Source organism: Lipophrys pholis, assembly GCF_963383615.2.
Source record: "Lipophrys pholis genome assembly, chromosome: 15".
Taxonomy (NCBI): Eukaryota; Metazoa; Chordata; class Actinopteri; order Blenniiformes; family Blenniidae; genus Lipophrys; species Lipophrys pholis.
The window spans coordinates 12,031,439-12,053,550 of record NC_137642.1 but is presented as its reverse complement, the minus strand read 5'-3'; the positions used below and the strand labels follow the sequence as shown (position 1 = coordinate 12,053,550).

The 22,112-nt window shown below is 41.1% G+C and overlaps 1 protein-coding gene across 3 annotated transcripts in view; it reads left to right on the top strand.

Annotated features, from left to right (window-relative positions):
- The window catches only part of marchf8 (membrane-associated ring finger (C3HC4) 8), an 85,454-nt gene that overhangs the window by 48,640 nt on the left and 14,702 nt on the right, over nt 1–22,112 (top strand). For 2 of the 3 annotated variants that reach the window (XM_080481834.1, XM_080481835.1), the window contains exon 3: nt 12,878–12,928. In XM_080481834.1, coding sequence (XP_080337960.1) covers nt 12,878–12,928 — 51 coding nt within the window. Of the gene's footprint in view, nt 1–404; nt 897–12,877; nt 12,929–22,112 lie in introns of those variants that run through there. The other variant, XM_080481836.1, reaches the window with a different exon arrangement.

Genomic DNA, 22,112 nt, shown 5'->3' with positions numbered 1-22,112 from the left:
CCACCTTGTGTCCCTTGCTACCTGCTGGGGATTGGTGGAGGCTGCAGTAAGGGCCTCTCTTATTGGTGTACAATGATGCGGGGGTTATAACAGGTTTTGTTGCGGTTGAGTTTGTCTCTAAAATAAAAAAAGAGGTGGAGAGGGAGCATGTGCGTTTGGGAATAAATGTGCGTGGTAGTGCGGGACGGGCCTACGAAGGGTCAGAGGGGAGGTACTGTGAGGTTAAGCTCAGTGTGCAGAGCAAAGGGAGTCTATTTAAAGGACACCACCTCCCTCCACTGAATGATTCAACAACAGTTTTGCCCCTCCCCCACCTCTCTCATCAAGATCAGCTGGAGGAAGTGGAAGCTCGGCCAATGGGATTACAGTAGCGGATTGCCTCAGTGTGTATGTGTGTGTGTTTTGCAGCTGAGAGGGAGACAAGCCCGGACAAGCAGCAGCCTCTTTCTCTGTGTTTGGATGTCTGTCTGCATGTGCGGGGAATATGTAGGGCAGCCACTTGTCCTCCCTCCCTCTACCGTCTCTCTCCCCATCTTCTCCTCTGTCTGTCTTTGTCTCTGAGCTCTGCTGCCATAGCTGCTGTCGCCACAGCGACGGCTGACATTGTTGCCACGGCTCCACTTCCGTATTTGCGGAGGATCTCGTCTCTCTTTCTCTTTCTCTCTCCCTCGCTCTCTCTCTCTGTCTCTCTCTCTCTTCCTCCCTCTGTCTCTCTTGTCGGCATCTCCCTCCGCCTTGACTAACCTCAAGGATTTACCGAGGGGGCATGTAACCTCCCTCAGCAGCCATTGTCTGCGTGTGTGATTGTATGTGTGTGGAGATGTGTGTGTGAGACAAGAGAGGTGAGGTGCCTTGAGGATCCAGACATGAATTCCTGTTGGAAGATGAAGATTCAGGTACAGATTCTTCTTCTCCATGATGCTCTGGGTGTCGTGTTTTGTGGATGTTGCTGTAGTCGATGCTGTCATTGTTTTGATTCGATTTTTTTTTTTATTCTGCAGCTTCCCCTCAGCAATGTGTAGCTAAGAAAATGCATTTCATGTCATATCTGCATCCATGCAGTGGTCGATGATATTTCTGGCATGTGTGGAGAAAAGACGACGATAACAAAAGAGAATCGAGGGCTCATTGTAGTTTTCTCTCAGTGGTTGTTATGGTGAGGCCTTCTGTCTCTGCATTTCTGCTGCAGTAGCTGAAAGAAGAAAGAATTACCAGGAATGTGTGGTTTTATCTCTCTATGTCTGCATATGACTGGAAGGAGTCGATAGATTGAGAGCAAAATGAGCTGTGTGTGTGTAAAATCTGTCAACCGAGAAGCAGCAATGTTGGGGTTATTGGGTTGTGGATGCATCACAACATATTTTGTCTGTCTTTTGTGTCTGTTAGCATATGCAGTCAGCTCCTCTCTCCTTCTGGGACTCTGTCTCTCTGTGTTGAGTTTCACATTCGCTGCATGTGTCGGGGTGTGCAAGGCGCGTGTGTGTGTGTGTGTTTGTGCAGTTTAGAAGAGCATCTGCCACCTCTTCAGTGTGAAAGGTTGACCCACTTTCTCCTGTGTCACTGGCCTTTGTTCAGCACGAGTGGGGGTGCCCGGAAATACTGTATATCACTTCCTATTGTTGTTTATCTGCATGCTGATGCCAGATTGTCAAAGTACACGATGCTGTAAAACCTTCATATCTAAACTGACTCAGTACGTATGAACTCGCTTAACCCTCTGCTTTGCCATGGTGTGTTTATCTGTTTAGTCTGTGCTTAATGGCACTCCTTGTATGAAACCATATCAAAACAAAAAAAAACTCCCTGAAGTGACCGTTTGCTATTACACACTCAGAGAGGCTCTAGACAAACACACGAGGCATCAGTTGCAGAGCAGTCCGATATATAAATATATATTTTCCCTCTCAGTCCACAGCTTAGCATATCACATCATCGTCTGATGCACCAAATCATGGAGCTTTGTGTCAAATCTGCAGCTGGGGGAGGGTGGGGGTTGGATTAGTGCAGTCACATGTCATGGCTGAGCTTGAAAACCTGTTCTGCAGGAGAGATGGAGGGACAAATCAAGAAAGAGATGAGGCCAGACAGGAGTTATAAGCCAGGCAGAGGGCATTTAGCACACATTAGTGTGGCTTTCCTGCACCGCTGTGACCATGTCACTTAGTAGCTGGGGTGTTTTGCAACATGCCCACATGACATTTTCATCGGTTTCTGCTTCTTGTTCCTCTCTGGAACGTCTTTAAAAATCATGCGTGTGATTTTAACATTTAGATTACGTGAGAAATGAGCAAGCTTAATAAAAGAGAAGCTATTCGGATGTTCCTATGTTTAAAAAAGGGTGTTCATAATCCCAGCAGATAATGCTTCCCTGTCCTGCTCGCTGTAAAGAAGCTGCTCAGTGGGACTGAGCTTCTTGGTGTTGATGGACTCCTGTGCACAAAGTCACCAGTAGAGTTTGCAAACTTCATGCCTCCATTTATTGAATACTTATTTTCTACCAGTTGTTTAATGTGTACCTCTGTCTGTATGGCTCTGCTGTCTTTTCCCTGTGAAATGTTCGATCTCAAGTTGACACAAAATTGACGAGTGTCAACCTGCGTGCCTCTGGACTAATTATATGCAGCTTGACTTTTCAAACTTTTTATTTATTTATTTATTTATTGTTAATCATTTACGTCACGTGAAAGAGCACAACCCCTACAAGTGTAGCTGTTGAAGAAATGTTGCTTTCCTGCAAATTCGCAATATGTCCCATCTTTGTAGCTGTTTCTTTCAATATATTTCACCACCTGCCCTTTCAATCTGTCATCTTTTGCAGCCTTCATCATACATCCCCAAGAGATGACTTTTGATACTCGCATCTTATTGGATTCCGGCTTCGGATCTATATTATTGCCATATGTCCGTGCTAGCATAGGTCACGTATTGTGGCCACTGTCTCTTTTCTTCCATATGGAAATTAAAACATAATTATGCTTCAGATGAAAGAAGATGAGATGAAGAAAAAGGTGGAGGTGGAGGAAGAGGAGGAGGGTTAGTGGTGGTGGTTGTGAGAAAACCACAGGCTCCCGTCCTGCTGATGGGAGCAGACAGACGTGCTCAGTTACACACACGCACACACAAAAGCAGTTGATTTGCGCACAAACCGAGTCTGGGGGTGTTTCCTGCCGTCTCACTTTACTTCAGTTTGATGCGGTTTTACAATATGATCCCCACACAAATACTCACAGATGCTGCGCGCTCACATTTTGCTTGCTTTAACGTATAAATGACCGACAGAAGCCTTTAAATAATAAAGTAGACACGTTAGACCGACGTTTAACTGCTTAGTTCATTTTTGCACGTCTCTCCAAAATGCACGGCCCTCTTGCATTTCACCACCAGATGCACTTATCGTAGTTTTGTTTAGTTGTCTGCGGTCAGGCGAGCTCTCAGGTAATTGTTGTAGCTGCACATAGTTGAGATTTCGCATCGGCCTCTTCTCTCCTGCCCAGCTGCCCACTCAGTCGCCCTGCATTACCTCCTCAAGTGGCCTCTGGACACTGACAGTGAGAGGAAACCACTTAAAGATCAACTTCCTCTCTTGATGCCAGTCTTTGTTGTGGACGTTTGATATTATATTGCGATCATGTGTGAGTGCGACCCCAGGACAAAAGAGGAAATCACGAAGGCAATGTTTACTCAGCTTTTCTGCCTCTCATATATCTGTCTGTGTGCATGTTTCTGCATGCCAGCTGTAAGTTCCAGCCACCAGGGTATTTATAAGTTCCTTCCCCTGCATTTCTTACTTTTGATTTATGTGATTTCCGTGAGGGTGGCGTCAGGAGTTGGAATTTCAGTTATCTATGTCGAATAGTTGGTAATCTTGTGTCAGCTTGCCTGCAGTAAGTTTTAAAGTTGGGTGGTCTGCATTTTAGATTTGCATTTAGTCAAAAGATGAGCCCCCAAAAGATATACAGTATGCTTATACACATACCAGGAGATTCAGGAGTTTTCTTCCTTTAAACAAAAGTTGAAACTTTTGGTTTAGCACAAGGGTCTTTATCTTAGAAGTGAAGGATATTTTGTTTTTGTTGGCTTTTGTTTCAGTAGATTTCCCTTTAATGACGATATTAATCACAAGACTCAAAACGAAACTGTTCTGTTGAACTAGAGATGCACATACCCATGTGCAGAGGACAAACTGTGCATACAACTGTGGTGCACTAAACCACATAAAAGGCTGCCAGTACTGTGAAAGTAAAATTTACCATGCAATGTAGAGCAGTTTCACGCTAAATGAAAGCCGAGATGATGATCAAGGGTATATCACAACATTGTGCAAATTCCAGAAAAAAAATCAGATGCACAAAGTGGTCAAAGTTCATTGATTGCCAGCAAATGATCTCTAAAAATGTCCCTTTTTATGGTGACAATGAGCATCAAGAATTGGATATTCTACTGTGCACTAAACATACATTTTGTTTATTTCATTGTATGACATTTTCACTGCTTTTGAATGACTAGTGCTCAATGCGGGTGTGCTGGATCACACCGTTGAATTCACATACAGGTACACTGGGGAAAGCCAGTAACATATTCTGTTTGAGTTGCGTGAATTTAGCCTGCACATGGGACTCATACTTTTTATTATGTAGATTTAATTTTTATAAACCATTTCCAATCCAGCCTTTTTCCGTCTATTCACTTCATATTTAGGTTTTATGATTCGTCCTTGCTGTAATTTGTGACCCTTTCCATGTACGTTTTATTAAACCTCTTTTATACAGGCAGCCTCTCAGTCTTGTCAGCCTCCATAAACCGAAAAGACTATTTTTCATTATTAGACCCTTGAGATAAACTTTTCAAGGATTCTATACATGGTTGGCCTGCCAGACTGATTTGATTGTAAATTATCTGCCATGCTTTTGGTCAGATTGTGACACTAGATGTCTCAATGTTGCCCATAATGTTTTATGTTCTGCTGATTTTGAAAGTTTAACATACAACAATGTGTGCAAGACACTTTGCAATTCCAGTGGTTGTTAAACCTGTCGGAGATGGAGGTGTAGGTAAGCTGCAATCAGCTGGGATTGAACTCCACTTAGTAGGACTACTGAACAGTCCTACATGCTGAAGGCTTCATGATGTTAGTTGAGTTGGTTTCAACGCAACTTAATTGTCATTTCAGTCATGTGCACAAGACGGGCGCAGAAGGAGGACGTATCAATGGATCAAGAAACTCCACCTATGTCCAGCATAGTGTAGAAAAGAGTGAAGGTTTGAAGAAGTTGTTAGAGAAGCTGTAAACAGATTGTCAATAGGATATAAAGCGACATTGTGAATGGAAGCAAAGACATTCAAACTGATTTTACAATTAACATAGTACCCAGAATTAGATAGAAATAGGCATTTGCATTCTTTTTTCTTTTTTTAACATCTTTTCTACTTCTCTCGGTCTGAGAGCTTTGTCACACACCAAAGCTCAGAGACCGGTTGTTCATGCAACAGTAGTGATTAAGAAATTATCCGGCTCCTGCAGAATGGAAGAGTTCAGCGGCTTTCAGAGGTCACTTAGAGATGTAATGAATTTATAGAGGAACAACAAGGGAGGAAGCAAGAGATGTCAGACTCAAACACTTCTCATTAATTTCACTGATTTAGTCCCTTCGACAGTCACATCATTACTACCGACCGTCTTGTAGCTATCATTCATTTTATCTTTTCCTTTTCTTAGTTTGTCTGGTCTCTCTTCCCTTCCTTCTCGCCCGCCCTCGTCTCATTGGGATGTCAGCAGTTTGGAGCGAAGCTGATGATATGATGTGCTTTGGCATATTTTCTGCCGAGAAGCTGCCACAGTACAAGTCGGTGTTAGATTACTTGTTGTTTGAAATCTCTAAAGTGGTTTTAACTTGGTATGTTGTGAAACTTAAATTGTAATCAGGATATGTGGCTGAACGTTTTTCACTTCAATACATGAGGAAATTCTGTCTTCGGGTTGTTGTTTTTCTTATTATTATTATTATTATTATTGTCTTGACCTCCTGAAGCAAGATGTTGTACTCCAAAAAGCTTTGTTCTCTGGTGTTGGGTGGTTCTATTAACTGGTAGAAACAGGTCATTTGTTACTCCTGTTGACACTGGGGTTGCAGTCTGTGATTGTCTCTGAGGGAGAGAAGGGAAGCTGAAAGAGTTATTTGGGTCTCTGCAGCAACTTTAAAATGGTTGGAGCTTTTTCTTTTCCAAGGATAAAACATATTTGAGTATCTGTGATGCATTTCTATGAGATGAGACTGCTCCAGGCATCAGAAGTGTTGGTTATTGAGCCCCAGCTGCTGGAAATGATGAGATCTTGAAGTTGATTTTTGGGTTTTTTCTCGCTAATGGAGCCAAATAAAGTACTGAAGTTGGTAGACTTACAGTAACTAAGCAGCTGTAATGATGCTTATCCACTGTGGGGAAAACAAGCTATAGTGCTGTTATTTCTATGAGTGCCACAATTACCGTCAGACTCTTGACTGAAAACAGATTCAACAAGTCCATGCTTGTCTTGTGTGACAGGCTGGAATCCACTGTTGGAAGTGAAGAGTCCTAATGAAGCCGGTTTGTGGAATGAGACCTGGAAAAGAAACTGAAACGAGACAAATCGGAATTTGCGTGTGTTGGTTGTTTTAGAAAAATGTCTCGGTATGTACAAGACGTAAACAGCCGTAAACTAGGCGAGCAACTTTCGCTTGTAAACCTGAGTGGCGCGTGTTAAACCCGTCTCACGTCTGGTTGGACCCGGGACTGTTGTGCAGATTGTGTTTTTCAGTAGCTGGAGATTTGTAGACGGTGACTCTGTTAACCTCAAACAAGATGTCTGCTCTCTGGCATTATGCTGCTATTAAATGATACTGGAACCGCAGGGAGGCATCAGCCGGCAGGATTTACTTCTTAAAAATCCATCTGTCCGTTCAGTTAGGGTCACAGAGAGCGGGACCTGAGAGACGGGGGGCTTTCAGTCTGGAGATGTTACTACTCCGTCGCAGGTTGTCGAAAGTGTCAATTGTGAATTCAATAACATAGTTTACGATTTGGCTCGTCTCTCAAGACTCTAAGTTTTTTTTAAACTTCACCGTTTCCCAGATGATACACATCATTTCTCTGCTTTCTATAATTTATGTAGATCTGCAGTCATTGCGTGGTTCGACGCACGGTAAAAGCATCGCTTTGAAGTTGTGCACTAGTTTCAGTTTCAAATATGTTCGTCAGATTTGAAGCTGTAAATTATATGTAGACAAAAGTATTTGTTTGGATAATCCTAGAGAAACAAATCCTGCACATTTATGGTATCAGCCAACTAGAGTAGAACAGAAAATACCATATATTATTCCCAGGGGTGAATTCCTTACAGCATTGCTCCACACAGATGTTAATCGAATATTAGTGTCAAATAAGTAGAAAAAGTTAAATATTTAATAAGAAAATAATAGTATGTACAAGGCTTAACAGTGAATAAATACAATTTAATGTATATATGAAGAAAGGCTTGACAGTAAAAAACAAAACTCTATTTATAAGGAAGAATTATAAAATCTGATGGCCTCAGGAAGGAAGGATCTCCTGTGATACCCTTTGGTAGAATAAAATCTATTGTGGTGCCCTTCACCCGTCTACATTGTCTGTTAGTGAGCTATAGTTAGATAATACCTTTTACAAGATGAAAGACAACAAGTAAACCATGTCATATGTCTCCTTTTGTTCAAAACATGAGCACAAAAATCTGCATATTATACCATTAAAGAGGTGAAACCAACATGTTTTTAATTTAGCTTCACTGTCCAATTGAAAATGTCCATCAGCTGACTGAAAAGTGAATCTATTCATCAAATATTTCACTTCGAATACAGGGGAACTTCTATGGTTTATAGAAACTTTTTTGAAAACGCAGATTTCAGGGTTAAATCCACAAAGGTTTTTTTTTTTTCTTTCTTTCTTTTTTTCTTGAGATTCGTTTCTGAAAAGCGAGCTGAACCCTCGTCCCTGTGGGCAGAGAACAGAGCCCTCAAAAAACACAGCCATCCCTCTGAATGTGACCTCCTCTCCTCTGTTGTACTCTCTTAAGCTTCTTTTTTACAAGCTCAAGTCTTCAGAGTCCAGTCTGAAAGTTGTGTTATCAAAGGCCGGGGCTGCTAACAGATCCACAGAGGAGGCCGGGGAAGACGGACACAGCAGACTGTGAAAGCTAAACCCTTCTTTATCAGAATTATGCATGAGGCCAGAGAATAAGGTGCTTTAAAGTCTTCCAGTCATGGTGGCAGTGAAGGTGACTCCCCGACGGTGTAGCTACTGTAGGTCGGCGAGTGACGGCTTCAAAGGGAAATTTGGGTTTAAGAGAGAGGACAAATGGAGACATATTTGCCTTCTCATTTTTCCTCATCTGCGTTCAGTTCCTCTGCTCTAATCACTTCTGTCTGTTAAAGCCACGACTTCATTTGTGGCCTTGTTATTTGCAGAAACTCTCAGTGGAAGTATATCTGCTTGTTACTTCATTTCTGGACCAAGACGGAAGGATTAAGTGCAAGGATCATCAATTTGTTCTTTTTTTTTTTTTTTTTTTTTTTTTTTTACTTTTTACTGCATTTTTTTATCCTCAACTGTCATCTCTTCACAAAAAAATGGACTTTTTATGCCCGTCAACTATCTGACAACTCATTTGCTGAACAAATTTCATCCACTGGGCTTCTTTTTTTGTTTTTTTAACTAAACCACTTTATGATATTGTATTGAATGAATTAAGGACTTCGAAACGGCTTCATTTTGATCTGCTCATAAACCAAGTCATACTTTTCCAGAGTTGTGTCGATAATAACTAAAGATAAAATCAAAACTTCAGGGCAATTGGGTCCACTTTTGTCCCCAACCACAAGTGAATTCCTTTGTGACCACCTACCTCAGGCTCATTTTTAGACACTAAAATATGATGTTGTATTATGATGGTCCATCCGTTTATTTTAAGCTATGCTCTTAACATGTTCCTTGAGATTTTCACTTTATTAAATGGAGGTTGCTTTTGAAGCTGGTGTGTATGAACTGTGGCCATCCGCTGGCTTGGGATGCACTTTGTTACATTCTTAAAGCCAAACGCTCCAAGGTGACTTTGACATGCTGCCACTTTAAAAAACATTTTCAGGAATCGGCGGCGGGCCTTGCACTTGTACCGTCATCTGTTATCAGGGAGCGAATGGGCCGAGATAGACGTTGGTGGTTTGGACGTGTCAGACTAAAGCCGTGATATATGCTCGCACACCTGATCTGACCCCGTTTTGCTCGTTCCTACAGTTTTGTACTTGGATTTATCGTCTGTCAGCCAGCGCCGTGTGTTTTACAGGAGGACGTCCGATTGAAACACGAGATTATTACTGGGTGAAGATTGGAGACAATCTCCATGAGCTTGTAATCAACGTGACAGGAAAGATGTTTGGAGACTTTTGTCCTTGTTCAGCTCATTTGCCTCACGAGGCGTTGAAATAGCTTGTGCTTGTTTTTCAGAGCACTGTACACCAGCCTTTTTCTTAGCAGGGCAACCAAAGAAACTTGTATCTGAAATGTAATCTTGGTTAGAAAGAGGTGTCGGTGTATGTATGCATGGAGCAACTACAGTGTGAGTGTGTGCGTCAACCGTTAAGTGAAATGGGAACAAAACAGTGATGGAGATAAAAAGGAAGTGGAGAGTGAGCACAGAGCCTCACTATATGCAGGAGCCATTTATCACCATGGAAACTAGTCACAGCTCACACACACGTGAAGCACTCAAGTAACTGTGGTTGGCCGTGTGTTTCACAGTCTTGTGTGTGTTTAGACTCCTGATTTAGTTTTCTTTTGTCACTTCTTTTAACAAAGTGAAGAGACGTCTCAAAGTTTGCAGAACTCCTCCCTGTCAGTCCATTTGTCCGCAAAAGGACATGTTAACTGAAAATGTCTGTCACCTGCTGAACCTTTCAACCAGAAAATTGGAAGGGCCGTCTATCATTTTGACAGGTTAGATTACTGGGGGCAGGGATATTAGTCGATGACATCTCGCAAACCTTCAGAGTGAAAACCGCTGTCGCAACCCAAAACAAACATGTGAACGTTGGAATGTGAAACCGAGACCGTCCCTCTGTTTTCTACATCGCTTTGTAAAACTCGGGGTTGTGGGGTGCTGGAGCTGATCCAGCTGATTATGAGTGAAGGCAGAGTACAGCCTGAACAGCTTGCCAGCACGTCACAGGACAAACAGAGACACACACGCACACACTCGCATTCATTTTGAAAATTACACCACTGCACAGCTTCAAATCTGCACAAACCTGCACAGCTTAAATTACTTGTAACCTGCTGAACTTCCACTACAGACCGTATTATTTTACCTCATCTCATGTTGTGTTTGGTTAGTTTTTCCACTATAACTTGAAGCTTTTCTCACTATAGCTTCATAAATGTATATTTAGTATGAGAGTGTTTCATATCATATTGTCATAATGTATCACCACATCAAAATATTAATTTAGTGAAAGTATCTGCCATGGCAGCATTATGCTTCTCTAAATTGTCTTATCATTTGAGAACAAAAAGGAAGGTAAGGAATAACCGGTAATTCTGACAGAATTTTTACTTCTATGTCTGTAACAACAATATGGCCCAACACAACCTCTCTGTTGATAGGCATGTCATCATGCTTCTCGTTGTCTTTCTATGCGCATATGTCCTTCATTTCGTCCTAAATTCAGTTTCAGGACAAGCATTGAATAATGTCACTGCAGAAAACTTTTGATTTTATATTGCGCCAATGGATACAGAACGCTGATATACTTAAAGGTATCATAACAAAGTGTTGGTGTCTCTCAGGAGGAAACTGAAGTTTATTCCTTCACTACGGCACAAACATCTTTAAACCTAATGACATCCCCGTCCTGCACGCCTGACCTTTATGTTTGATGCTAAATTACAATGCATTAGTGTTCTCACAGGTTCAGCTATGACGCTGCATTGCCTTGCAGCTCAACATTAGCCTGTTTACATTGTCACATGAGGATTAGAATCACACTTCTAAGTTTTCTTTCTTCAAGTTTCCAAAATTGGAAACCATTAATTCAGTGTTGTCTCTCTGAGCAAGTCTTTTTATAAAGGAATAATCTTGAGGAACAGTACAAGAGCCATAGTCTGAATATTTCTGAATCTCTGGATGTACACTGAAGCTTCCTTGTGTGGTCTGCAGAGCGCAGAGGGAAATGCAGCCTCATACTAACAATTTTCACCCCTCAGTAGTTTATTCAGAGCCTCCTTTTTAATGTATTAATAAAGTTGAAAAACTCTCCCTAAAGACTGGAGCTCTCTTTGCAAAGATGCCTGTGTGTGTCCGAGGCGCTCCCACCCTGTCAGCCCTGGTGTGAACCCAGCATTGTGTAACTATGATTGATCACTCATTAGAGAACTATGCAGAGCTTTAATGCCAACACCGAATTCATCGTCAACATCCCAGTGGCTCTTTTTTTTTTTTTTTTGCTCTTTTTTTTTTTTTTTCCCCTTCTGAGTCAAGAGCATGGAGCAGGAAAAGAGGATCATTACAGCCTCAAAACAAGACTTGACTGCACCGAGCGCTGGAAGCATAGGCCTGCTTTTTGCTCCCTCAGTAATGATACAAATATTGTGACACCAATATGATTTGGAGTTTGGACAGATGTGTTATGCAACCTCCTTTAGTTTTCTGCCAGAGGATTGGATTCACCAAGTTAAGATGGCAAGCGGCTCCGACTCACCGAGCCCCTTGGCTGCTGAGAAATGTGGCTTTCCTGTCCTCATTACACAGAAACGATCTCAGAATTAGCCTTGTTTAATCCTCCTTTATTCAAATTTCCTCAGTCTTACTACCACGTTAACCACTGGCAGACACTGTTAGGACTACTTGCATCGTTCACCTTTCAAACAGCCCGAAAGCTTTTTGTCCAGATTCAGTTATGTTAGCAGCTCTGACAGGAAAGTTTGTAGAGACGAGACAATTTATGAACAGTTTTATGCATTCTTTTGAAATTTGGTAGATATTTATCACCCCGTACAGGATTAATTATATCCTCTTTGATGATGCTGCGATCTCAGTTTAAAGAAAACACCGTTATTTTCATTGATGGTAAAATTTCAGTAAGTTTAAATGACTGTGTGAATCAGGTGTTTACAGTCTGACATCTTTTCATTGTATGCCACAATTCAGTTCAGGAAAAGTTGATTTTTGAAAGCGATCATCAGTCTGACAGAAAATCAGGATTTTGAGGTTGTGCTGATTCAAAAAAATAAAAAAAAGTCTTACATTTTTTCTTTATTCTCTGAATCTTTACAGCATGATGACTGACTGGAAGTTGTTGAACTTGCAACACTATTTTGAAATTTCTTCACGCTGCTGCTTATATTGCACTATGAAAAGAATGCCAACAACAATAACAAAACCCAAGACTTGAAATGTTTCCCCATATTTTTTCCACCACTTTCATCCCACGTTCCTGCACAGTGATAAATAGACATCAATTTGAGCACGACAATATTCATTAAAATCTATTTTCGACAATTATCTCACTTAATGCTTTCAAAGTAATGAACTAAATCTCAGAGGTTTTCTGCCATTGATGTAATTTACTCACTGCATTTTCGGAGATTCAATAAAAAATTACTTTTCTTAACTTGAAATCTCGGATGAACTCAAATAAATTTTTTATTGCTGTGTAATGTTTTTTACCCTCACATACGCAGAAGTTTTGGGACCACATCAATAATGAAAAAATGTCTGTGAGATCTTGGGAGAGAGTCGAACCTGGCATGTGCAGATTTTGGACCAATTCTGAATGTTTCCACTCACTGCAGCAATGTTTCTCTTCTTTTACAGAATGAAAAGCCTCTGGGTCACTCTGCAAGCAGGTCCAGCAACATATCAAAGGTGAGCAAAACACATTACAAAGTTTGTCCAAAAAAAAAAAGAAAGATGTGAATAAAAGACAGGCCGTCAGGCTCTCTGACAGAGGGAACGGATACAAGCATAAAGACAAGAGGGGCTGCCTCAAGGTGAGCTGTGGGAAAAGACAGCGATTGACAGAAGTACGAGACAAGCAGTGGAGTGAGAGCAGCTGATGGATCGCCTGCCTCCTCCTCCTCCTCCTCCTCCTCCTCTTCCTCACGTATCATCCCAATGAGTGCCGCCTCCCTGTTCAGCCTGTCTTTCTTTATTTCCCCCCATGTCCTTTCTCCTCCATCACTCCTACAGGAACAGCTCCAGATCCCATTGAATGTGGCTCCACTGTCTCAACCCACGTCCTCCTGAGCTTCTTAGAGGATAAACCCTTTACTTGTGCTAATCGATGTCGGAGTCATTTTGTCACTAAGGGACGGCTCCAGTGACGCCTGTTTGATCCGTCGGACGGTTGCTCTTTAAACGCGAGCGGGACCGGAGTTATTTGCAGCCGAGTGGCGGCTCTGTACCGATCCTATCGGCGAAACTGTGGCGGTTTGATATGAAAACGCTTCTTAAAGACCGCGCGCCGGCTCAGGACTGATGGGAGTTGACAAATACTGGCTGCTTTCCACCGACTGACTCATGCCGATGGTTCAACATGTTGGTCTTATTGTGTTTGGCATTAATTTATTGAAATTAATTCACAAATTTGGAAAAGACTGTTCCAGTTTGTGTACACACAGCAAATGTTTTAGTACATTCGTTCTTGACTTGTCTCCAGATAGCTTCATGAAATGAAAGCATTATCGAGTTATTTTACCTATCATAGCCAATTTTTCTTTTAAAGGATTTAATATTTCAGTATGTGCCGATAGATGCAATGTTTATGTATTCCTGCCACTCGCAGTGCTTTTTATTGCTCTGAAACAATTGCATGATGTAAAATGTACATTTTGCATCAGGGGAGCATACGTTCATCTCAAATCATGAAGCCGTATTCACATGTTTGCATGGGATGTGCAGGACTTTTATAAGGGACATTAACTTAAGCAAGATAAAGAAAAAGTGTCTATTTCAACGTTTCTTTTAGGATATTGCAAAGCAACATTTTTCTCTGACCTGAACCTGGTTAAACTATCACAGCTTCATAACAGACTTCAGTCTTCTAACCACAGGAGAACAATACACTTGAGACAAACTGTGATTCATCCTCTGAACCTCACAAGAGGGTCTTTTTCTCACTGAGACCATCCACAGTCCTTCATCTTTTTCCTCAAGTTGTAGAATTTTTCCACTACCACAATCTTGACAAACCGTACTAATACCAATGCAGAGATTAGCATTCTTTTTTCTTTTTTTTTTCGGATTCTGCACAATTACATAGAAATATGTGCCGTAATCAGTCATGATTTTGAAATAATCTTACTCGTGTGATAAATTTGTGTCTCCAGATTCCGTGTGACCTTTAGTGGTTCATAAAAACCGAAACCTGAGATCATGAAACTGAAACGGGCGTCAAACGAGCTCTGATCAGAAGGAATTGTTTTTGCTTTGTGGGAAAGCTGCTTGCTTTTGGTGTGAGACAAGAAGATTGATGCACTGAATGTCTCTCAAAAGTGGAGTTGCAACCAGCTGTCCATCGTACTTCACCATCCTTTAAAATACACCTGCATGCGCCGGTTTTCTCGTGATTTCAGTTGTCAAGTAAAGCTTCTGGTTTAATGGACCAACAGTGTTTTGTGCCGCTCCGGTGGAACGAGCGATGTCGGTCTGAAGATTTCTCTCTCTCTTTCTCTTTCTCTGGGTTCCACTTTATTTCTCTGTACAAAAAAAAACAAACCAAGATGCAAAAACTGGTTAAAGTAAAAAATAACGTTTCATCAGTAGAAATATAACCCCCTTCAAAATGAGAAACCTAATAAATGGCTCTTCTTGTTTTTCTGAGCCAACAATTTGAGACGTTTCTCTTTTAAAGAAGGTCACAGACGAGGAATGTGTTGCTGCTGTGAATCTGCTTCGTCATGATTCTTATCTGGCTTGTGGCTCCGAGCTCTTCCTCTCGCACACAAACTATTTAATGATTACCTCGGCTCCATGGTCATGTGTCCTCTCTTGTCTTAATCTACTTTGCACTGTTGTGTATTTAGGGATTGTCTTCTCTTTGTTATGTTGTACCATATATTTTGTATGAATTTTTGCCAAAAAAGAAAGTACAATTTCACAATCCTTCACAAACTGAAGTAATGATGTATTGACGATATAAGCGGCTAAAACTGCCAATTCAGACGTTTATATGTGGAAACATATAAACAGTTAGAGCAACACATGTCTGGACAATGACACTATTTTCAAGCATTTCCTCTCTTTCCTCCGCATTTCCTCTCGTCTTTAAGTAGAGGCTTTCAAATTTATTTTAAAGGTACTATTTTATTCAAGTCAGATAAATGGTGTAGGACTAAAACACATTTTACCATTCACTCTTCACAATTAACCATTTTTAACAAAAAATAATTGGACAATTGCCTGCTAAGTTGTTCCATGGTCAGGTGTGGGTTATTTGATTTATAATATATCAAAAAGGTCATGTGGAAGTGGGGTTGTGGATTTCATTGGTTTGAGACACACTGTACTGTTTTTTTTAAATGTCCTACCTTTCCTGCCATTTGTCTGACCGTGTGTGATAGACACAAAGCGAAAAGAAAGTTCTCAGGTTTGACAGCTTTAATTAATAACCAGCAGTCCCTCTGCCAGCTGGTGAGTCCCGCTCCTTTCTAAAGAGAGATACGACTGACTGGCATGTTTTAAATTGGTATTAATTGTTCTCTGGACGGACAGGTCTGCTGAGAGTCGGGAGTTAGAGCCTCCTTGTGAGTCTGAGAGCGCTGGTTTGAATTAGCAGACCTGAACAAAGAAATGGTACAATAAACTTTTGACAGATGCGGTGAACGAGTCAAACTGAAAGCTGAAAAATTGAACCGTGGATTAATCTACGCGTGTAACATATTTTCAGTCGCACACCATCTTCCTGCTACTGCTCACCCTGGAAGCTTGAATACAAATATGATCTGCAAGACTACAGAAGATTATTTTATGCATATATGTGCTGCATTTACAAGTCTGCACTCTCACTGCGGTAAAGATGAGATGAGAGATTTTCATATTTCCAGCAGTGAATCAAATGTTCCTGCGTGCTGAAAGAATACCAAATGTAGGTCAAGTTAATTTATGTTGCAAAGCTGGATCATTGGTAAAATGCGTCACTAATAAGGTGCTCACATTATTTCCGCATGCTTTGTGAGAGGATCTGATGAGAGTTTTCCTGGATGAAGTTTGACGGCCGCTCAATTGTCGTCATTCACTTTGATCCGAACTGCAGCCCGACTCCATACGACGACGACGGCGACACAAGCGCTGGATTGCCATCTCACGGCACAGACTCGAGCCGAATCAGATCAAAAATGGATGTGCTCCCGTCCAATTGTTGACCTATTTAAGATGCGTCTCTGTATAAATAACCACAGCCTTGAGAGCAATGTTTCCTAACTTCTCCAGCTTGGCGTGACGTTGCAGTTTGGCTCATTTGTTCACACTCTCAAAGCTTCTGCTCTAGTTTTACACCGCAAACCCGGCAGGATTCCTGTGGTCCCCATGGGTGTCGATACTTCTTTTGGGGTGTGTAAACCGTCAACAAACTGCTGGAGTTGTCTTTCATCAGGGAGTTTGAGGGCGACATCTAATTTCCAGGCTTTCGGCTGCTTGTGAGACTCCCAAGAATACCTGTCATCAGACTTGCATAGCGGTCATATGGCAAATTCTTGAGACTGTATATATATTTATATTTATATATATATATATATATGTATATATTATCTCAAGAATCTGAATTTAGCCATTTGGTAAATAGTTTCCAAAAAGGGCTGTTGCTTCGATCACTGTTTGCTACTGGAGGGGATTTAGGTGGTGATTTAGATAAACGTACACTTAGAAACCTAAAGCTACTCATTATCTCCAATCTACTTCATACTGGTTCCCCCCACTGGCGCATGTATTCAATAGGCGTATTTTATCAAGTTCTTTGCGAAGGAATTGCTTTGGGGAACGTGTTGGAAAGAGGCCGTCGAGGGCAAATAATCAAAAAAATAATAATTCTCTGTGTTGAAAATGTATAAGGGCAGTCCTGAAAGCTTTATCTGAGCTCAGTGTGGGCCGAGGATTGCCCGCTGATTTGGCGTGAGTTGATTTTCCGCTCGGTGAGGTCAGGAGGCTTAGCTGTAGCCGTTTCTCCCGTTCGCACCGTGCCAGGGAGCTGTGCTATGCCTCCTACACAGTTTGGGAAGGAATTAAAGTATTACCGTCCCCACAAAGACACAAAACAGTCAGTCTCCGCTCAGTGAGCTGCCGCCAGTCGTCGGCCAAACATCTGGTGGTGCTCTGAAAATTCAAGCTGCTGCAGTTTTGTAACGTTTCAGGCTCCGTCGCTGCAGTACATGTCCCAGTTTGTCCTCCAAAATGTACGCAGGACAGGGTCTGCTGGCCACTACCAAGACCACTGCTGCTAAAGCCAGGCGCTTAGCCAAGCTATTATTTTTTGAAGAAAATGAAATCAATTGTTCTTGGAGCAAATCAACGTTTGTTATGTTTGTCTATCTGGCTCTGTTCTCTGTTTTTATAGATTTAGCTGAACCACATGTTTTAAAAAACAAAACAAAAAAAGGTGAACTTTATCTCTGAAGCAGCCTGTTGACATTTTTAATCACAGCTCCAAAAGTTAATCGTATAATTTTACTGTGCTGAATTACAAATTGTGATTTCTCTTGATTGAATTGTTAATTTTACATTTTTTTATTCCCCCCCCCCCCCCCCCCCCCCACACCCCCCAGCCCCCATCAGATAAACACAGAGTGGCTTCCCAGACAACATCATGATAGTAACTTCAGCCAGATTGCTTTATATTATTTAAGCAATAAAATGGTAAAATTGTCACATTGGAAAAAACCTGGGAAGTTAAAAACCAGCACATCCATCTGATCTCAACTTCATTCACTAGATCTGATTCCTCAATCGGGATGAATCAGGTATACAAATAAGTTTCCATGTAAATGCGGATTGTTTATTAAAATGCAAATCATCTTTACAGATTACAGTTAAATGTCACATTTCCAGATGAATGTGAGATATTTGGTACTGCAAGACCAAATAAAATGTTATTAATGTTTAGAAGAAGAATAAATGTCTCAAGTCTTAAATAAAAAAAGTCATTATAGTTTTTTACTTTTCACCCCAATGACTGTTCAATCATTCAGTCTAAAATATTGTTATTAAATGCTCTAAAACGGTTTATGCATCCTGAAAAGTTATAACCATGAGAATATTTCCCTTTGCTATCATGCAGACGTTTTCTTCCATCTATGCGTAATATCCCAATTTCATCAGAACTGGCTTTTTTTGTCAATGATTATTTTCTTTGATAAGATGTGTGGCTATATTTTTGGGAGCCGTCGCTTTAATACCTTCCAGTTGTCGTACATGAAGGCAGATTTAGCCGCATTAAAATGACTGAGGTCTTTAATCTGTCTCCTTTTAAAGAGCGGCGTAGCCACATTGAAACCTGTCCAACAGTTGAAGCTACGGCACTGATTGCCAGTTTGTAGAAGCTCGCATGAGGTCCCATTGAAGCAGATGGATAGGCATGATTTTAGATCGTCTCAAGTGCCAGAAAAATGATTGCCCAATCAAATCAATCAGCTTTTCTGTGCCTTACTGCTGCCAAATCACCCTGATTAACGCCTTAATGTGCATGTAGTTTTTCAATTTAAAAAAAGTATTTTTCTATGACTTCTCCTTTACTGAGGAGTTTATATAAAGTAACACCTTGAAGACAGTGGATTTCATGCTTGGTGGCAGTGGAAGAGATTAAGAATGTGATTGAATTTTTGTAGTGATTTAGTGATTTGCTCCTGCTTTATAGTTCAGTGATGTTACACTGTACCAGTATGCAATCGTTGTAACTACCCTGTCCTCCTGAACTATTTACATGCCTCGTTTCACATTTGACTTCAAGAGAATTGGTTCTGAAATCTGAACTATTCCTACATTTTTCCCTTCGTCATATAACCGCAATGGACACAAACTGATCGGCCTTGTCATTATGACCACTGACAGGTGAAGTGATGAAAATATGATCTCATTGATTCAACACATCGTCATGTCAGCATTGTCTTGAAAACCAAATGGGCCCGACACAATGAGGCATCAAATTGTTGTGGCAGGTCAAGTGTCTGTTCCGTCTGGTTTTATGAGGCAGGCAGGTGGAAAAATGAAACAAAATGAATTGAACCTGCTAGAGATTGTATGTCAAAGAATTATTAACTGCATCTGCATGAGAACAGTAAAAGAGGGCGCTGTATAAAAAAAATCTAATTTGTCCTGTATTTGTAAGGGGCTCCTTGAGAAAACATCTCAGCAGTGATATTCATTTGTTTTGTGATTATCTTGTGCTGAGGTTATTATCAGATACGTCTGTGGCTTGATCTATAGCATACAGATCTGAGTGGTATCGACCCTCTCATCGAACAAGCAAGATTAATATTAAACCTTTTTTTTTTTTTAAATGTCAAGTCATTTCTGAAAAATTAATTTATGACCTTGAAAACAGCCGTACAACTTATCTCGAGGCCGACCAGCAGACGTAGACCTTGAATCTGTTGAAGCTCAGGCTGGAGGCCAGATTGTGATCTGAAAGCAATGTCTGCAAGTAAACTTTAACACCTGTGCATTGATTTGTTCTGTTTCTATAGCGGAGAGCTCACTCTGTCTGCTGCACTGCTTCTCTGCTGGTATCTTGTCAACATATGGTCAACCCACATTGTATGTAAGACTTGCAGGGAGCGTCTCAATGGGAGCCAGTGATTCATTGCTCCTGTTGGACTTTAAAGGTTACTCCTTTAAAGGCTCCAATGGCTGGAAAACGAGAGCTATAGTCCTCCCCAGGTAGTAGGCCGTAAATTGTGAGCCGGGGGGGCCAAGGCGGCAGCAGATGTGAGAAATTAAGTGTTTGAGGGAAAAACAGAAGGTCTTCCAAGTAGAAAAAGAGGATAAATTATGCAGGGTTGAAGTGCGTGTGAGTGTAGAAAGGAGTGGGAGCGCTCAAGGAAAGAGGTTAAATAAGTGGTTATTATAATGAAATGGGAGATTGTTTCCGCACACACAATAAACAGGTGTTCATTAGAGGGGGTGTGATGTTGTGAGGTTGGATTATATCTAATTAGCACATCAGAGGACGCCGAGGAACAACAACAACAGAATGGATGAATTCAACTGTGAATATGTTTTCTTTTTCACATTTTAGTCTTAAGAATGAAGTGTGGCGAGCAGCAGCGCTGCCTGAGACCGTATTTCACCAGCTGTGGGAATTTAATTAAATAAGTGTCTTTGTTGCCCGTTAAACGCGGTCACTCATTGACTCATCAAAGGTCCTCGTCGCAAAGCGGGGCCGCTCCGAGAGCGAGAGCAGATGTTTAATACAAGTCTGAAGAGTCATACATGCTGTTAGCAGGAAGTTAATCATTACTATCCCGTCTGTGTTATCTCTGCCTCGTTATCTGCAGAGCCGGGGCTGGTTATCTGTTGGCCAGCTTGCATGAGATGACAACGTGAATGATTAACAGCAACCAAGATGAAAAATAACAAATAAATACTGCCAAGTGCCGCCACAGTCAACATTGGGATTTCAGTTGTGTGACGTTCCGGTGCCACATGAGTTCTCGCTGTGCAGATAAATGCGATGCGGCGGTGCTAAATAATGCCGCTTTTGTTGCCTTTGTTTTGGTCTTTTCTCAAAACTGTCTCTTTATTTCACATTTATAGTTCCTGAAGGAACGCCCCCACCCCCCCCAAAAAAAAAGTCAGCCTTGAATGTGGGAGCGCTTGAAATAAGAGCAAAATTAAATAATAAACAGAGAGGTAATAAAAGATTTAATAAAACTAAAACCTTGGATGAACTGTTAAGACTGAAACAAAAAACCAAAAAAAAGAGAAGGAGCTCGTGTCTGTGTGTTTGCATACAAGTGGAGCTGAGATGTTCTTGTACAGACGGACGGACTGAATCTGAAGGGCAAAGCTGGACATTGAATTTTCTATTGATCAGGCCATGAGCTTTAAATTTTCCCTTAGTTAGAAATCAAATCAATAGGTAATTAGTGTCTAGATGAAAATAGTACCCGTCCACCCAACAACCACCCCACCCACCCCGGTGTCGGAATGTTTAGTCACCAAAACACTATCGGATCCCATTCTTTATTTTCACATTATTGTGCTGTCACTTTGCAAAAACCTGAGAATGGAGCGTTGAAGGAGCAATTTTGTCATTAGGAATTCTTTTTCTTCACTTTATTGATTTAGAGTTTGAAGAGAAAGTTTGATTTAAACTTGACGCTTGAGTGAAAAATTGACAGAGGTGACAACAAAACCAATATGGAGTCCTCACACTAATGCTTGTAGCTGAATTTCAATAAAACTATATTAATACCTAAGGAAAATAAAAGTCTTGCCAATTTAACACTTGGTTCGTATCCTGTTTCCTTTGTTTTGGGTCACAATGCATTTCCTGAGGTCGTGCTGCACTGAAGCTCACAGGCAGGCTACACCATGCACTCCCTCTTCGTTCAAACACACCCACTCCTCACGTTCACCCCGTTACCATCATTAAACCTTATACCAGAAGGCTGTGATTTGTAGGTGGGAGATAGAGATTTATACCCCCTTCTGGTTTTCATACCTCCCTTCGGATGCAACTTTTATTTTTACGACAACTTTGCAAGTCATGTGCAGTTTGCATGCATGCCCATTTAATAAGACTGGCAACAAAACATTGGATTTGTTTCAGCATTAGTGTTTCACTGTCCTGAATTGATTCATTCAAAAAAGGGGATCAAATATGTTGTTCATCACTTTTAAACTTTTTGACACGACTTGGCAGGAATATTTCTCATAACCTTGTCACCTAGACTTCCCTACCGGAAAGCAGATGAATAGATCCCTGCCTCCATTATTCCTGCACTATGACTGGAACACATTTTCACGCTGATATTGATTAACTCTCAGATAGTGAAGCTTGTGGTCTTGTTAAAATTGGCAGAAGCATCCAGTCACTGCATTATTTTTTTTTTTTTAG